Source organism: Psittacula echo (assembly GCF_963264785.1).
Source record: "Psittacula echo genome assembly, chromosome: 2".
Lineage (NCBI taxonomy): Eukaryota > Metazoa > Chordata > Aves > Psittaciformes > Psittacidae > Psittacula > Psittacula echo.
The window spans coordinates 78,613,545-78,633,013 of NC_137737.1; the positions used below are offsets into that span (position 1 = coordinate 78,613,545).

The 19,469-nt window shown below is 35.9% G+C and overlaps 1 protein-coding gene across 1 annotated transcript in view; it reads left to right on the forward strand.

Annotated features, from left to right (window-relative positions):
* The window catches only part of CDH10 (cadherin 10), a gene marked incomplete at both ends in the record, with an annotated part of 54,150 nt that overhangs the window by 24,112 nt on the left and 10,569 nt on the right, over positions 1–19,469 (forward strand). The window contains 5 exons of the mRNA XM_080609786.1: positions 7,553–7,672; positions 8,287–8,454; positions 12,661–12,848; positions 15,694–15,947; positions 18,186–18,322. Of these exons, the coding sequence (XP_080465912.1) occupies positions 7,553–7,672; positions 8,287–8,454; positions 12,661–12,848; positions 15,694–15,947; positions 18,186–18,322 (867 nt within the window). The remainder of the gene's footprint in view (positions 1–7,552; positions 7,673–8,286; positions 8,455–12,660; positions 12,849–15,693; positions 15,948–18,185; positions 18,323–19,469) is intronic.

Here is a 19,469-nt window from a genome sequence, read left to right on the forward strand (position 1 = left end):
AGAGCATCCCGAAAAAGCATTGCTACATTTTCTAGAGAAGCATATGGCAGGATTACAGTAGTGTTGAAAAAAGATGTCTTAAAGCTTTTTCTTTAATTTTTATGTTCTTTCTATAAACTCCAGAAGGTATTACTTAAAATTTTCGAGGAAAGATTTTAAGAAAATGGCTCAGTGTGTTCATACTATGCTATTTTATAACATTCAGTTATGATCTATTTATTCCTACTTTTGCCAGTCTCAGTTCCAGAAAGATCATCTTCTTCTTAAGTGTTCTCAAATATCTAAGACATTATTTCTTTGATTCTAAAATACTTAGGATGTGAGGTTCCAGATTATCTGAACATCCACATATATCATAAAAATTTGAAAGTGCAAAATATCCCAAAAATTACACTGATAGTTGTCATTGTTTAAGCCCAGCTGGTAACTCAGAATCATGCTGCCGCTCGCTTACTCTCTCCTTCCACTCCCATCTCCGGGCAGGATGGGGAGGAGAATCATAGGAATATAAACCCCACAGGTTGAGATAACAACAGTCCGGTAACTAAAGTATAATATGAAATTACTACTACTGCTGCTAATAAGGGAAATAACAAGGAGAGAGAATATAAAACTAAAAAGGAAAGGGAGAAAAAACCAAACCCAAACCAAAAAACAATAAACAGCAGTGATGAGTGATGCACAGAGCGATTGCTTACCACCTTCCGACTGATGCCCAGTCCAACTCAAGCAGCAATCTGGGCCTTCCGGGTGACTCCCCACAATTCATGTACTGGGCATGACGTGCTGTTGTATAGAATACCCCTTTGGTTAGTCTGGGTCAGGTGTCCTGTCTCTGCTTCCTCCCATTTTCTTTGCCCCTCCTTACTGGCAAAGCATGAGAGACTGAAAAGTCCTTGATCAAAGTGAGCATTACTTAGAAACAACTAAAACACTGGTGTGTTACCAGCATTTTTCTCAGACTAAAGCCTAAACACAGCACTGCACCAGCTACCTGGAAGAAGAAAAATGACTGCTACTGCTGAACCCAGGACGATAGTTAAGACGAAAAAAAAAAAAGGAATCTTGGATACATTTGCAGTAGCAACCCTGTGTCTTGCCCAAATATTTACCCTGAAACAAATAGACTGTTCTGTCAATAAAATTACCTTGATTTAGAGAATTATAACTAGGTTAAAATCTACCATGTCCCTGGATTTCATAAATGTGGTAATTCAGCTGCTAGACTACTGACTATCTCATTGGTAGAATTTGCTTTATTTCACTTTATGGCTTTTAGCTTTATGGCTGATCCCTAGAGGCATATGTTTGTCTGCGGTCCATGAGTGGATGACGTGATTTTAAGAGGTATTCCTCAAAGTTGATTCATTTCTGATTGAATTTTCCAACTTAAAAAAATCTACTCTGTAATCTCAAAACTAAAGGCTAAATGGACAAGGAGAGAAATGTTCTAAAAGCACCCACTGCATAGAACTTTTGAGACAAATAGAATTCATTAGAAATTTGGGAGTCATCTTCAGTCTTGGAAGTCTGAAGAGGTCCCAGTTGACTGAAAGAATGCAAATGTCCCAGTTTTCAAGAAGGGAAAGAAGGAAGACCCTGGTAATTACAGGCCTGTCTCACTTAATTGCCTGATAAAATTATGTGAAAAACTCTCCAGCACACAGCTAGACAAATCCATAATACACTGAATGAGCAATTGCCTGACGAGTCAGGCTGAAAGTGTTATAGTAAATAGGGTTATGTCATGCTGGGGGCCAGTCACCACTTAGTTTTCCCAGGGCTTAATTTTAAAGCCAATGCTCTTTAATGTTTCCAGAAATGTTTTGTACATTAAGTAAGTTTGCCAATGATACTAAACTAGGAGGAGCTGGACGCCTCAAGGGTAGAGAGGTCTTAACTTGCAAGGTAGAGAGCTGGGAAGCCACCAATCATCTGAAATTTAATCACAGCAAGTGAAGGATTTTCCACCTGGGATGGAATAATCCTGGTTATGCATACAAATTGGGAGAGCAGCCCTGTGGAAAGAGATCCGGGGGTTTGGATTTGGATCAATGACAAGTTGAATTTGAGTCAACTGTGTGCCCTGGCACCCAAAAAGGCCAACCATGTCCTGGGGTGCATCAAGCACAGCATAGCTAGCTGGTTGAGGGAGGTGATTGCCCCACTCTACACTGCATGGGTGTGGTCCCACCTTGAGTACTATGTGCAGTTTTTGTATCTCAGTGTAAGAAAGACATCACACCATGAGTGTGTCCAGAGGAGAGCAACCAAGATGGTTAAAGGTCCTGAGGGCAACACTTACAAGGAGCAGCTGAGGTCACTTGGTTTGTTCAGCTTGAAGAAGGGAGGCTGAGGGGTGACCTCATTGAAGTCTACAATTTCCTTAAGGGGGCCAGCGAAGGAATAGGTGCTGATCTTCTCTCTCTGGTGAAATATGATAGAGCATGAGGAAATTGAATGAAGCTGCATCAGGGGAAGTGAGGGTACACAGTCACTAGAAGAGGCTCCCCAGGGAAGTGGTCATGGTACCAAACCTGTCAGAGCTCAAGGAGGGTCTGGATGATGCTCTTAGTAACATGATTTAGTTTTAGGTAGTCCAGCAAGGAGCTGGAAGTTGGACTTAATGATCCTTATGGGCCCCTTCTTATCTCTATTTTAAGAAGTGTCAAAAACGTAGCTGTTCTGCAGGTTTGTAACTGTGTTGTCTATTTATACACATTTGTACTTCAACCACAGTGATATGTTCCATATGCATTTACCTGAATACCAGAAAGAAGATAGACATTGTAGCATATCTTACTATATATGCCTCATTGCTTTTAGAGCCACAGCATATAGTGCAAATAAGAGCTTAGATTTAAGAGATACTGGATTTCTGTTCTTACATTTTCAGCAAGATTGCACATATCATTCATCAGTATACCACATCTCTGTTACTTAATTACTTTGCAGGTTGTAGGAGGTGATCCTGCCCCTCTACTCTGCTCTCGTGAGACCTCACTTGGAGTATTGTGTGCAGTTCTGGTGTCCTCAACATAAAAAGGACATGGAACTGTTGGAACAAGTCCAGAAGAGGGCCACGAGGATGATCAGGGGACTGGAGCACCTCCCGTATGAAGATACGCTGAGGAAGTTGGGGCTGTTCAGCCTGGAGAAGAGAAGGCTGTGTGGAGACCTCCAGGGATGCTGGGGAGACACTCTTCATTAGGGACTGTAGTGATAGGACAAGGGGTAACAGGTTCAAACTTAAACAGGGGAAGTTAAGATTGGATATAAGGAAGACGTTCTTTACTGTAAGGGTGGTGAATGGAATGGGTTGCCCAGGGAAGTTGTGAATGCTCCATCCCTGGCAGTGTTCAAGGCCAGGTTGGACAGAACCTTGGATGGAATGGTTTAGTGTGACGTGTCCGTGCCCATGGCAGGGGGATTGGAACTAGGTGGTCTTAAGGTCTTTTCCAACCCTAACTATTCTATGATTCTATGATTAATAACCTGTTAAAATGGTAAACTTAATCACCAGTATTTCATTAATAATTCATAAATGAAGGTTGTTATTTCCTAATGTCCTTCCTTCACCAAAAGCATCAGAAGTGCGCAAGTAGCAAAAATGTGCAAGAAGCATTAAGAAATCTGTGCGCCCCTTGGAGTGCAGGGTTTGCTTCATCCTGCAATGCTTTGTACTATAAGGTACTACAAAGGGGGCCAGGAGATGAGAGACTATTAAGTCTTTATCTACTCCATCTGCCCCCATCCTTGAGTTACCAAATCATGATGTAGCCATACACCAGCCTCTTTCAGACCTCAAGCGGAATTCTTGATTTCTTCCTCAAACTATGGTATTAGTCAGATGGATACCTGAGAATGTGACTGTTTCTACTATCAAATACAGTGTTTTGAGGAAGGCCCATTAATTCTTTGTCATCTTGTTCAACTTTTTCCTGCTGCTCGTTAGTCATAGTAAAGGCAGAGGTAAATGGGCCAACTTTAGGGTCTTGCACCTGGGTCAGTATCCTCAAAGGCATCCTTCCTGTTCTCTTGAAGTCTTTGTATGATTACTAGATGTTTTATTTTCTTTCACTTTTTTCTTTTCCTTACTTTCAAAGTTTGTAACTCAGAATATTCTTACGGTTTTAACAGAAATCTTATGTCCATCATATTCTTATCTATCTCTTTCTGCTCATTTGAAGGTTAATTTTCAGTACTGCAGATCAGTCTATTTTCCTCCATACAGCTTTTCCCATGGTTGTTGCCTACTGGTATCTTTTAGACAAGTTTTCAGAACTTCCTGCTATTTAGACCTCTTTTTTTTTTTTTTCCCCTCTCTTTTTTTTTCTCTTTTTTTTTTTTTTAATCATCGCATTCTTTACTTGTTGCTATTTCTCTATTCATCTCTTGTAGCCTATTTATTTCTAATAATTTCTTATCTTTATTGCATCCCATATCCTCAGTGCTGTTTCTACAATCTGTCGTGCTCCCTCACTGGTCTCTTCTGCTTCTGACTTAGTGATATCAATATATGCTTTATAAAATGTAATCTACCTCTCAGTTTACATGGGAGTTACAGGTTGGGTATCCCACAGTTAGCATGCCATCTCTACCTGTGGTTCTTTTTTTAACTTTCTCTTTAGACAGCAGTTAGAGCTACTGTTGCTTGGCTTTCTCCATAGTTGTTGTTTTTTTGTACACTCTCTCATTAGTGCTATTCTGCCAATTCCCAATCCTTAGTCCTCTCTGCCATAGCAATTATTTTATAATACTTCCTTCTTTTTTCCTATAAACAAAGATTTGTTTCTTTTTACAGTTATCTCACCAAACTTTTTGCATTTTCTGACTTATAATTTCAGAATCTCCATAATGACAAGTTTTGAAAACCCAAAATATTGTATTACATTTTTTAGATTTTTTACAGACTCTGATTTCGCTTTGCACACAAATCCTACCATCAGGAGAGGAGATAAAAAAGGAAATAAATCCCAAACAAACACAAAAAAACCCACCCCCAAGATTAAACATTTTTTCTTTAAAACAAACATCGTAAAAGAATTGGAAATACCCACTGATGTACTTGCTTTCGGCTTATTGTTTTTAAAGTTACAGGAGTACCATGTAGCAAAAGACCTTTCTGACATTGATTTCTCTGAAAATTGAGCCCTTTCCACTTCTTCTCTGTTATTCTGCTGCATTAAACAGTTTATTTTAGGGGAGAACGTGTGTTATTATTCCCTCTCTTTTCCACTAGAAAGAGCAGAAAATTCCTATTAATTAAACTTGTTATTTCTATGGATAATTTACTATGGAGGGTACATGCTCTAGTTAAATATCACATAAGTGGGAGTAAGAAAAGGAAATGTAAGTTTCAAATTTTGCTTTACAATAGATATTCTGTGGATTCTTTTTCTAGTTAATTATCTTCAGTGATTCTTATCTAATTTGTCTACATTGTAAGGTCAAAGTCATTAATAGTTGTATGGTGTTCAAAAATGCTTGCTAAGAACACAGTAAAAAGGGCCAAATACATTAATTACTATTATAGTACCAGACCCTAGGGAGATTCAAATATTATAATTAAAATTATGTTAAATTATGCCTTCTGAGAACTACAATAATCTGATAAATGACTGTTTATTTCTGGGCCTAGTTCATCACCGTATAGTTCTAGTTTACTGTATAATAAATTTGCAAGTATACAAGGAGAAAATTACAGAATTCATAGGTCTTACTAATAACATAGCTCCTGTAATGCTCTTATATGTTCCAGATTGTCCACATCACTGTCTCCTTTATGCAGCCCTATAGAGTTTAGATTAGACTCTTACAAACTTCATCAGAAACAACCTGTGCCTATGTAAAAGACAGAGTGACACCCATACCTGGTAGTGCTGCCTAAGTCACACTCACTTTGCAGCTGTTAAACCCCCCAACAGCACTGATCATATTCAGTGTCTTCAGATTTCTGGTCTGGGCTTCTGATTAGATCAGTGCATTTATAATTTAGCATCTTCAGTGACTTCAGTGAACTGAAGCAAAACAAGGCAAGCTGATGGTTTGACAGTTGACATGCACAACATAGCTGATACGCTGATATACTCCTCTTGTTAGCTTCTTTGCATAGTTTCAGACAGTTTTTTTGTGATAATCACTCATCTCTCAGCGTAAGCCTAGAGACCATGTTTCTCTTCCTCTTGCAAGCAACAGCCAATATGAAAGTGGCGACTTCTGCTTCCTGAATGGAACACAGAAGTCTAGCATTGCCCTTGCACTTTTCCTACCAGGTATTTCTACTGGTGGAAGCAAAAGCCAGATTGCTGAGGCAACATTAAAAGTATAGTTCATCCTTACTGCTTTTGGGTAATGGGATACACAACCCACTGTGTAAACCATGCTGTGTAAGTGATGAAATTAAGTAGCCCAAATCTCTTCACACAGACTTCAAAGGGAAAAGGATCAAATCTACAGTTTTCAGAAGTGTATGATAGATTTTATTGGGAGTATATGCACCCATGCTCCCTGCAGCTAGAGAGGACAGCTGATATGATTTGTTCTGTTTCATGTGTATGTGTACTGCACTTATTAATATGTGTATTATGACTAAGGCAGCAGTAACTATTATACACATCTTATTACATAGCAAATACAATTGTTTAAGATTTATTTTCATAGAATCATAGAATAGTTAGGGTTGGAAAGGACCTTAAAGATCATCTGGTTCCAACCCCTCTGCCATGGGCAAGGACATCTTCCACTAGACCAGGTTACTGAAAGCCTCATCCAACCTGGTGTTGAACACTTCAGGGATGGGGCAGCCACAGATTCTCTGGGCAACTTGTTCCAGCGTCTCACCACCCTCACAGTAAAGAATTTCTTTCTTATACCTAATCTAAATCTTTTAGATTAAAGCCATTCCCCCTTGTCCTATCACTACATGCCCTTGTAAAAAGTCCTTCTCCAGCATTCCTTAGGCCCCTTTTAGGTATTGGAAGACTGTTACAAGGTCTCCTCTGAGCCTTCTCTTCTCCAGGCTGAACAACCCAACTCTCTCAGCTTGTCTTCATAGAAGAGGTGCTCCAGCACCTCTTCATGGCCCTCCTCTGGACAAATTGAGCAGTTCCATGTCTTTTTTTGGGGGGCCCCAAAGCTGAACAGATTACTCCAGGTGGGGTTTCATGGGAGTGGAGTACAGGAGCATGATCACCTCCTTCGATCTGCACTCCAGGATGAGGTTTGCTTCCTGGGCTGCAGGCACATACTGATGGCTCATGTTGATCTTCTTCTTGATAAACACCCCGAAGGTCTTCTCCTCAAGACTGCTCATAATCCAGTCTCTGCCCAGCCTGTATTTGTGCACACTTGTGGGATTAGGGAAGTTTAGATTCAATTCATGTAGGAAATAGGGAAGAATGTACTGAAGTTGACTATAGATCATAAACATATTTGAGAAGTCCAATTAACCTTATTAGAAATTTTCTTTGTGGTCTGCTTGAATGGAAAATGATGCTTTTGGATCTCCACCTAGTACCATGTGAAACTAAGTTGTCTTTGGATGTTTCAGGTACTTCTGTGGTGCAAGTTACAGCTACGGATGCTGATGACCCTTCATATGGAAACAGTGCAAGAATAATTTACAGCATACTTCAGGGACAGCCATATTTCTCTGTGGAACCAGAAACAGGTCAGGCAAATTGTCATTATTTCCATTAGCATAAACTGTTGGCTTTTTTTCATTTTGAAAATCTTTTATCACCTAAAAAAAAATAATTAAAAAACCTAACTGAAATGAAACAATCTTTATTGCTTTTTTCTCATAATATATAATTCTTATAATAAATACAAAAAGTTCAGAGTTATTACTGCTGACATTATGAATTATAAATAACTTTACAGTGATACTATTGATACCTTAGGATCTAAGTAGCAGCATTTCTGATAAAGGCAAGAATAAAGGTCTGTGTCCTAGAAAATGTTTTTCTTTTTTTCTTAATGATTCCACTTGGGCTAATAAAAGGTGTCCTTTCTACTCATAAACCTTGTGCATAAATATCTTGAATCATTTTAGCATGAAATGTAAACTGTAAAGGGAGCTGTGATGCAGAGCAAATTTTTTTAACAAAAAGATAGCCTGTACTGAAGGCTATTCATAAAGCTTATGAACAGAAATTTGTACTTTAAAATGTGAATATTTTAGAAACATATTTCACAGACTAATGCAAAAAAAGATGCATCAGATTGCTGCACATCAAAAATAAAGAGATTGTTAACATTTTTATTATTATTTATTTATTTAAGGCATCATCAGGACTGCTTTGCCAAACATGAACAGAGAGAACAGGGAGCAATACCAAGTAGTTATCCAGGCAAAGGACATGGGAGGCCAGATGGGTGGATTATCAGGGACCACCACCGTCAACATCACTTTGACTGATGTCAACGACAATCCACCTCGATTCCCTCAGAGTAAGCTGCATTTAATAGTTGTCTTGCACTGTAAGAGCTTCAAACTGAAGAGTTAAGCAATCACCATCTGGTTTAATTTAGAGTAAATCTAGATTACGGGGCACACATGAACAAAAGGCTTATGTACTGATTTATTCACTATTATTAAAGCAGCATATTAAATGTTACAGCATTTGCTTGTTAGCTACATGGTCAAATATAACTGCAGGAAACCTGGAATACTTTCCAGTATTATGGGAGGGAGTGGTAGGTGGACTTGTAAGAGCATTAGAGCAATGTTCTTTTCCTTACCTATTGCTTAAATCCTATACTCTCCCCCACTGGAAAATAAAACATGTAGTAATTCTAAATATGCAGAAATGTTTGAATTGTAGTATCTGCTTAAATATTTAATCATAAAGAACGTGGAAAAGAAATTACTTGAAGGGAATCAAGCAGATTTGAACTTTTTCAGTTACAGTGCTACAAAACCTAATAGAAAATTTCCCAAAGTAAAAGGCATTTAACTCTTTTTTTTTTTACAGTTTAAGTTTACCAGTGCTTTTTATAATGATTTTTAGCTTCTGATAGTACAACTATCAAGACTGTTTATCCTCAAACTAAAATATAAAACCAAGCTTGGTCTCTATGGAAAATGGAAATATTAAACTATGTAACATCAAGCTTTTTAAAGGTGAAGCATTTAAAATACATTTGAAGCCTTTTGCTGGTGGTTCGGACATAGTTAGTAGTTAAAGTTTTCGAAGTATCCTCACCACCTGTTCTTTCTTCTGTATAACTCTACTGAATCCACTAGTTATTGATTATCAGTTTTCAGGCTCAAAATAACAAAATTGGTTTCAAATGATTCTGACTTTTACATGCTCTTTATAGCACAAATGCAGTATGCAATTTTGTTCATTTTGGCATTGTAGTTAATATATATGTGTTTAGCTAAGATGTTTATCACCATGTGATTTCTTATCAAAATCATGAACAATTGAATACTTACAGTTCGTGCATTTCCACACAGACCCCATTCTGGACAGAATTTATTGGTAATTTGTTACTTTATGTTCTTGGTATTTCCACAACTTTTTGATTTACAATTGGTCTTGTTCCCTTTGCATATAGAGGATTACAGTAATTTGAGTGGCATGGAGGCAAGGAATGCCGGCACTTCCATCTGGGCTTGGCCTTTTTTCTTGTTTCTTGAACAGTGCGCTAAATTAATACTTAGAATGATAGAATCAACTTTCTAGACCAATTTTACATGACTTATCTGGCAGTCCAACATCATATTTGAGTCAGATAAGGACCTGATGTAGCAGATATTGGAGCTTTGTTTCAACTGTAATATTACAAGTGTTGTCAGAAGTAAGGAGATGGTGTTGGCCAATGATAAATGGAAAAAACGGAAAATGGAAAAAGTTGTTTACGGACTTTGGAGCCTGAGTCGGACTGAAACTCAGTGCATCTGAGTTATAGCAACTTGGATCTTCTGTGAGACTGTAGCCTGTTTTACTCTATAAAAATATTCACCTTTATTTTATATGCCTATTTGAGAGTAAATAAGTAGAAGGGTAAACATGAATAAGTTTACTTTTTCATTCTTTATGACTGACTGAAGTATTTCCAGACATAAGTGGATAGACTTTAATCTTCCAGCTGATTTTCACTCTCCTCAGTACATGGAAAAGCTTTTCCTTTCCTTGATCCTCCCATTTTTATTCCTGAAAGACAAATGAAAGAACATTACTCACTGGAGTAAATGCAAACAATTATTCTCTTTGAGGAGGAAGTGAGAGAAAAAGGGTGGGCAGCAGAATTTTGCAAGAATAACTGTAGTTTGGTATAGTTTGTGTTCTGATACAGTGTCTAAAACTCACTGCATCCAATAATTAGTCAATGCATTAAATATCTTCAGTGGCAAAAATAATAAATCAAAGTCTCTCAAACTCTGGTGAAGATTTCTATAAATTGATAATTACTTATAAAATTATCTTTCAGATTATAGGTTTCTGGTTATTTTCACTCTGTGTTTCAACTACCTTTTTAGTAATTCAAGATATGAGCTCTCATCACTTTGTAGAGCTAGTTATTGCAGTTGGAGTCAAAGTAATGTCCACAAAAGCATAGCTTAGGAGTGTAGTTTTAAGCACTTTAGAAAAAAATACGGGGAATGTTGACACACTATAAAACTAATTATGACATATAAATATTAATTGGGAAAAAGGTGGTCTTTCATTGTAGTCTCACAGTACTGAATAAATACTAAATTGGAGCAGAGGGGTTTTTCTTCTGGGTTTGGTTTGGTTTTTTTTAACCATCAGGCGATTACAGACAGATTATACATTAACATCGCAAAGTACACAGATTTATGTATTAGAGAAAGGTAATGAAAATGTCAGAGCAAATGCAAGATGAATCACTCAATTGAAACACCAAAATGTAACTAAGAAAAAAAAAAAAATTCATTAATTAGAATGTGGAGTGTATGTAGCCATAAAATATATCAGTTTCATGTCAAAAGCTGCCTAAGTAAACTTATATGAAGAAATGAAATTTCAATATTTTTCATTCAACATTTAATGACAAATGTGAATGTGGTGTTTGTTTGTTTTTTTTTTTTTTTAATTTTGCTGGGGTTTTTTGTTTTTCATTGGTTTTTGGTTTTGTTTTTGGATTTGGTTTTTTTTTTAGTGTTGGCAAACTATAGCATACTGAAACAGAAAAAAAGAGTTCTGTAGAATGAGAAACTAAGTCTCAAATGTCCCAATAAATAATAGGGTTTTTTTCAGTGAGTATTCTCCAAAATAAAAACAGTTCCTATGTCACTCTGTAGCCTGTCATACAGTCTGTTGAGAGACACTTATAATCTCCACATGACTTACCTGTGCATTGCTGAAGATATTACAAGATCATGTTGCCAGTGGTCTTCCCATTCTGCCTTGCCACTGGTCTCTGCCTATGATTCTTCCTGATTGCACAAAACTAATGACTCACTTTATGTACTTTTCTGTACTTCTTATTTGTGATGACTTGTAAATGTGCTGCGTTTTGGGTAGCCTGTTCAACTTTTTTCTGTTGTGGTTGCTGGCCTTTACCATTTCCACTGTTGTGTTACTGTTAACTGTCTTTCTAACTCACCTTACTTACCTTAGGAAGTCTGTAAGTAAAACAGCAAATCTTGGAACAGTTAACTAAGGATAAAGAAGAAAATGTTTTTCAGTAGAGCTTTGATGACTTAACTTTCATCTTTGTAATGACAGCTGTATCTGCATTAATTCAAAAACTTTTTTCTGACAGTTCTTCATAGTGCATAATGTGTCCCACGTGTTTTCCTACCGTATGTTCTGACAGATGGGACCAAAGATCTCAACCCGTATTTACAGTTTTCACAGTAAGGCTAGGACATAGAATACTAAAAAGTATGGTAAAATACTTATTTCAATTTATTGCAGCATGTCTGAATGGTGACAGTTTTATTCCTATGTTTCTTACCAGCTCTATGACACCACAATAAAGGAATGCAACTGAGCTGGAAAAGTAGCACAAAACCAAAACTGCAATATTCATAAGTCTTATTTAAGTATGAATTAACTGGTTTAACAAGTATGGGCATACTGTCTGCTTGTGGTTTTTCAAAAACCTATCCTGCATTAACATGTCATTCAAATGTATTTAATATTGTATCTGACTATCTAAATTTGAAAGCTGAAATGTCAGTCTGCTGCTTAGACTTGGCCAGAGAAGGGGATTCTGTTCTTGGCATTGCTTCCATGATAAAATAGATGTAAAATCTACTGTATCCCAAATATAAATGTATACATCTATATAGATGTGTCCCAAAGTTAACCAAATACCTTAGATATTAAGGGGAAATAGGCAGAGTGAAGTCTGAAAAGGACAGAGAGCAGTCCTTTCAGATTTTGAGGGATGACATAGACCAGAAGAGTACAGACCTAGCTGGTTCTTCTTTGAGATAGAATAGAGGTCCTTTTCAATAATGTTTTTCAATGAATTTGTTTCCTATGATTTTTTTTTCAATCTTTTACCTAAAGTTTTCTTCCGTATTGCTGTCTGCCTCGCATTTTGCCCACCCCCCAATATTAATTGACAAGTTCTCTAGAATAAAAGATACAGAACAATATGCTATCAGTTATTCTGTGACAGTCTTACTTAACACCTATGGGGCTCCTGAGTGGTTCTTTGTCTCTTTGCTAGGTACCATCCACCTCCGCATCCCCGAGTCCTCCCCAGTTGGGACAGCCATTGGCAGCGTCAAAGCCACAGATGCAGACACTGGAAAAAATGCAGAAGTAGAGTACAGAATAATAGATGGCGATGGAACAGATATGTTTGATATTGTGACACAAAAGGACACACAGGAAGGCATCATAACTGTGCGAAAGGTGCTAAGAACATTCACTAAATTATTTTTGTGTCAATGTTATGCCACAAATGTTAATTGCAAAAAAAGTGTCTAGATCATAAGATGATATGTTCTAACTGCTTAATGTTTGCAAGCATCCCCCATCAGTAAGGTACTATTGCCTTTTAAGATGAACTGTAAGTAACAGGTGGTAACAATATCTGAGATGCAGCATAGGTTTAAAGCATTATTGCCAGAAAACTACATAAAAAATGACCCATCCCCACTGTGTTGGTACTAATTATCTCTGATTTCAAATACACTTCTTTACTATTTATGTGACCTGTTTTCTTCAGCAAGCAATATGAAGTTCACTCACTACTGTGAGACATGTTTTCCTTCTCTAGGATATTCTCATCAAGTGAGTTTACCAGTGTATGCCAGAACACAAACACACTCACAGAAGTGGAGTAGCAAGCTATATTGTTTTGCTACTATTTCCAACACATCAGCTGGTTAACATATGAGCAGTGAATAATGACAGTGTCCCTGTTTCAAGGCTAGCTTTAGCTTTGCCCTCTGTCTTGCATGTCAAAGCACTTCCAGAGGTGTAAGATTTCACACTTAGAAATGCAATTCACCTGATCTTCAACAACTTCTCAAATGAATTTCCCTTCCAGAAGTCCCTCAGTCCTTCTCTTATGGATTTTGAGAAGTGTTTCTGAAGAGTTCAGGCAGTTTTTCTAACATAAAACACTGTTTGTATTAGCTTTTAAAACAAATCTTAAGCACAGAACAGCGAATTAAACACTACTATAAAATATATCTGCACAGCTCCTGATATGGCAAACAAGGAAAAGGTAAGTTCTGCAAAGATCAGTGTGTTCCTTTTAAATCTCTCTTTGCTTCTATGTTCATAGTCAGCATTGCAGCTTATCTGGGAAAGAATTAAAATACAGAGTTTGAGGCCTGATCATTTTTCGTTTCCTAGAAGTTTGCAAAGGCTTCCCTTGAGATGCTCCTTGCTTGCTTGCTTGCTTCAGATTTTTCACACTGTAGAAAACCAGGCTGCTGTTATATTCAATCAATAATCTTGAAAAAAACAGTCTAATAACTTGATCAAGCACAAAAAACAATTGTAAGTTATAACACAGCAGCTCCAAAAATGTCACCAAAAATACTAATGAACAAGATCTTATTTTGTCATTAGCAATCTGACACACTTTGCAATTTTCAGCATGCTTTCTCCTATTGATAAATAAGTAGTTTATTTAAACAGCACAGAAAACAGCATTAACTAGCAAGGAAGAAGATATCATCAGTTTGTTCATTTATGCAAATATTTTTTAACTGTTTCTCCACATTGATTATCATTATGTTTTCAGTGGTGAACAACTACAGCTAATGTTCCTTTACTGAGCCCATAGCTTACAAAGTCTGAATTTAATACCTACTCCAGTAAAGCTTTTTCAGTACAAGTTTTTCTGAACAAATTCTCACAGCCAACATAATTGCTTTGCCACGATTTCATATATTTGGGACAGTTTTGTTAATTACTAGTGATATGTTGGAATACCTACATAATCCATGTTTTGCAGTATAGCCTGAAGATATGTCCAGACTTGGTGTGAATGTACTCATAGCAAGTTTACATCTTCATGGAACACCTTCAAATTAAGCCAGCTAGTTAGAATAAAGGAGGACTAACATGGCTTCTTTCTTATAGGCTTGACACCAGCATCCCTTAACAGCAGCATGCTGCACTTTATAAGACCCACTGATAGTCTCAGATCTAGGTTAAATAGCAGCACTGTGTTGCATTTCTGTTATATTCATAGATATTCTCCTTTCTGCTCTAAATACTGTTAAAAAAAATATTTGGGGCAAAGGGGAAACTCATTCTTTCACTTGACTTTCTGCTCTTAAATAGAATATTTAAATTTCTGGTATCTTTTGTGAATATTAGTTTGTATTTTAAAGCAGTTAGGCAGAAAAAAAAAACCCAGTCTTCTATCACCCTTTTCACTGATGAATGAAAACCACCAGTTTGTTATCTCCCTGAGATTTTGAGGGAGTTCAGGAAGTCTTTTTGTGTCAGAAAGGTAAATTCTCAGCTTGCTCATTTCCTGAGTATCATTAATTAGCTAACACTTTTCATCTATGACAGAAAAGTTTGAAGGAATAAAGGTTCTTTTCTACTCAAAATGGTTCCTAATTGTAATCTTGAACCTTCCCTTCTTCCATTTTAAAAAGGAACTCTGACAAAAATGTCAAATCTATTTTGAAAAAAAAAAAAAAAAAAAAATCCCTGATGTTGGATTCATTAAAATAAATGCAATGGAAAAATATTAAGCTCTTACTATTTCTCTAGATATTGAGAACTTTGATACACCTTCCCTTCCTTAAACATAAAACATTGTTGATATTTAAGGCCAGTTACATTTGTTTGACAATAAGGATACTCAGGCCATTTTGTGTATCCAAGAGTTTATAGTATTTCCTGGGAAATATTAGTATTAATACCTTGTTTTGAAATGTCACTATTTTTAAGTCTATATTTCAAGTATTTTAAATGTTTATATGATAGTTTCAAATATTCTTGTGAAACAACTGAAAAATTATGTAAATAATCAGTAGATTTGCACTGAAAAATCTTTTTGTTGTAGTGCTATGATAATTCAAATAATACTTAGGAAAAGGAACTTCCTCTAAAAACAATGGAAATTTTTTACTCTGCTGTGGAAAATTTAAACTGTATTGGGATTCTCCCAGCCCAGGGCAGGATCTGACAAAGCTTGAGTCCTTTTCAGTTTCCATTATGTATATAAGTCAACATCTGTCAATATATAATGTAATTTAATGAATGTTATCATCTTCATTTTTAGCCACTAGACTATGAGACAAGACGACTTTATACCTTGAAAGTAGAAGCTGAGAATACCCATGTGGATCCACGTTTCTATTATCTTGGGCCTTTCAAAGATACAACTATTGTGAAAATCTCTGTAGAAGATGTAGATGAACCTCCCATTTTCAGCAGATCTTCTTACCTTTTTGAGGTTCATGAAGATATTGAGTTGGGGACAATAATAGGAACGGTAATGGCACGGGATCCTGATTCGGCCTCAAGTCCAATAAGGTAATACTCCAGTAAGAAATTAGACATTGAAAAATTAATATCTTTTAATTTTTTTCTACTACTACTAGATCCTACATGCTACATTGCATCTAGCTGAATGTAGTAAGCTATATTTTGCAGGGGTGAGGTTGGTGGGTGTGTTTGGTATAAGCCTTAAGAAACAGGTAAGCAACACTGTCCAAGTTGGATGTGTGTTGTCTTGCAATACTGAATGAAGTACAAAAATTATATTCTGGCAAAACAGCCTTATTTACTGACTCTAAAGTCAATTGCCACATACTTCTTAACAAGGCCCAGCTGGTAAAACTGGATTAGGAAATGAAACTGAATCTAATTTTCTCCTATGGTGATTCGTGTGTATGGAAAAGATAGGAGACAACACCAAGCCTCTGAAATTGAAGAATATAAAAATAACTTAGAATTATATTTTTACCCACTCTAATTGCATGAGACAACTGACAGTTTTAGTAGTTGTATTTTCTAAATCGTGACTGGAAAAAGAACAAACTTGGAGCATTAGCTTAATTTGTTTCTGACACAACTTGATGAATCAAGTAGTGATGATACATATGGCAGGTATCATCACTATTATTTACACAGAGTAGCAACCTAAAGATTATTTTATGTAATTTTTCTATGTTTTGTTTATGCTTCTTTTCATTCTCTCATAGAAAATTTAGAAAAGGCAGGTGAGGCAAACCAATAATAAGAGCAAAGAAATTTCTAAAAAGTGACAGGGACCATTGAACCTAGATTTAATTTGCTTGAAGATAAAATCAAAGATATATTTGATAATGCTGTTCATAGTACAGTCATTTCATTAGCTTTCATTTAATGCTATCTAGTTGAAGACAAGAACATTAAAGCAATTTGCATAGCACAGATCAAATTCTCTTTAGTATTTGCTCTGTTCCTCAACTTGCAGAACAACCTTGTATATTCATTCAAACAATAATTACTTAGAATAAGTATTTGCAGGATTTTACTTGTTACAATATCAATACTAAATACAAAGTACTGTCTGTTTACCCCAGAAATTAACAGCTAACATTTAAACAAAATGATTTTGAAAAGTGTCATATTTTGAAATGAGAGAAGTTTGTCTAATATATTAACACTGCTATTAAAAAAAATATTGTAGCTTCAGGTTGTAAAATTGATTCAGGTTTGTGGGTTTATTTCTGGTTTTCTGTTATTTCTAATTTTCTGTTATTTTTAAAATATTAGCTTCTGTTTATTAAAATTGTAAGTTCAGCTTTCTATAAATTGAGTGCAAACGGCTTCCTGTTGCACTTACTTGGTTTTGTTTGGTTTATTGTATGTGGTGGAGTGAGCAAACAAAACCCACCAAAACGTTACAGACATTATTTTCATATTATAGCAATTTTTTTCATTTGGTTCAGTTTAGTTAAATACTGTAAATAAATCCAGATGCACCTAATGAACTATTTAGATCACTCATAAAAGTTCATGGAAATATGAGCAATTGTTTCTGTCGCACTGTACAAGTATACTAACACACCTTTTTTTCTAATTTGGCCCAATTCTGCCAGAATCCTACATTAAATTCCACATCAAAGGTTCAATCCTAACTTTGAAGGCAGTGTTAAATATTAGAAAAAAAAAAAAAAGAAACAAAAAAAAGGAAAAACATTGAAAAAAAAAAAGAAAAATACATTTTGCCATATTGTATTAGTAGAATTTTTTTGCCTGTGGAAGTACAGCAACTATAGCAACACAGAATGTCCCTTGACATCACTATATTCTTGAAAGTTCTGCATGTGAACTTTATTCAACTTGATTTTTTTTTAAACTTGAGCTCTAGTAAATTAATACATTGTAAAGTACAGAAGCAGAGCTTATAACAGTAATTTTGAAAAGCTCATAAATTAGCTGTCAGTCTCAGTCTGAAGGAACAGCACATCAAAGATAATTTTCCTTTCAGGTTTAAAAAATCCTGTAATTGTTATACTGAAATTCTGACTTTTTTTTATGATTCTCATATGTCTATAAAAGGTCAGATATATTGTATATTTATTAAATTCTTGTAATTTTTATTCCTCATTCTATGGAATTAACCTTGAGAATTTTCCTAAGTGTTTATAGAAACTAAATATATGTGTTCTCAAAACTAACCTTTGTAATGTAATACATAGAACCTAAAAATTGTATTGACGTAAGCTTTCTTCCATTTTCTATCATTATGACAATACTTTTCCTTTCTTTATCCATATTTAGGTTTTCTCTGGATCGTCATACTGACCTTGACAGGATATTTAATATTCATTCTGGAAATGGGTCCATCTATACTTCTAAGCCACTTGACCGTGAGATATCACAATGGCACAATCTTAGCGTTATAGCAGCTGAGATCAGTAAGCCAATTTGGTCTCTTCTTCCTTTCAGTTTTCCTTAGCCTGCAAAGTTTACAGCTGTGACTTCATGAGAAAAACACTCTCTTCCTTCCATCCTGCCCCTTTCTATTAGATATTCTGGGAAAGTAAATTGGGGGTAGCTAACAACAGCTGTCTCCTTGTTGTATCTTTTTCTCACCTACATCCAACACTGATTTTTAATGTTCAAGTTCATTCTGAAATGAACCAATTAAATAATTCTGTTTTATTACTTTTCTTTGAGCACAATGACATGATTTTGCTCTTAAGGTAGCAGAGATCAGGATGATAATCTATGGTTTTGTCTCTATTGTTTTCCTTGGAAATAATTTCATTATCTCTTCCTATCATATCTACACTTACAGCTCTTGCAATCAATACATCTTACAAGTTAGGTTCAATTCGATCCCAATGCTGTAGCATTTCTTGGAATATTTTCATGTTAAAACTACAAATAGGAAAGCAGAATTCCTCCTAAGCCTACTATGTTATTAACTAATAATAATCACCCAACAGAAAATTTTTTAAGGGACAAGGCTCTGATTTTTTAAATCAGCCAGTGAAGATCACTTGCATTCAGAGACACTGGCATTTTTTTAGGGTTAATTCTGTATCAGTCAAAAAAAAAAAAAAAAAAAATTTAAAAAATGTGCTCATCAGCAGTGAACAAGGTTGGCAAGAGCTACACTGCAGGGAACTGAATGGAACATTGTCTCCAGGCAATTAACCACTCTTAGCCTGCCTGTTCCCATTTCTACGGTCCAGACTAATAGGCTGGTTGTACTGAGAACACCTGATAGCTGTATTTTCGGGTTTTTTAAGCCTTTTCTTTGTTTTGTTTTGTTGGTTTTTTTTTCCTTCACAATGCATTGTCCTGAGCTTACAGTCCTTCACGGTGCTGTCCAGTATTGTACAAGTACTTTTCAGAAGTATTTATATAATGAAAAAGCTTAGTATCCTTGTATGATTGTATCACAGTGCTAAACATATTTCCTTGTAGGGATACTTTATACACATTTACACTTTGGACCTACTTGGAGTGCTGGCAATCTCTAAAGTGGTATGTTAGTTTTGGAGAAAAATGTGACTGGTGAGATTTAGGTCTTTAAAAATATTACCTGTAAACCAT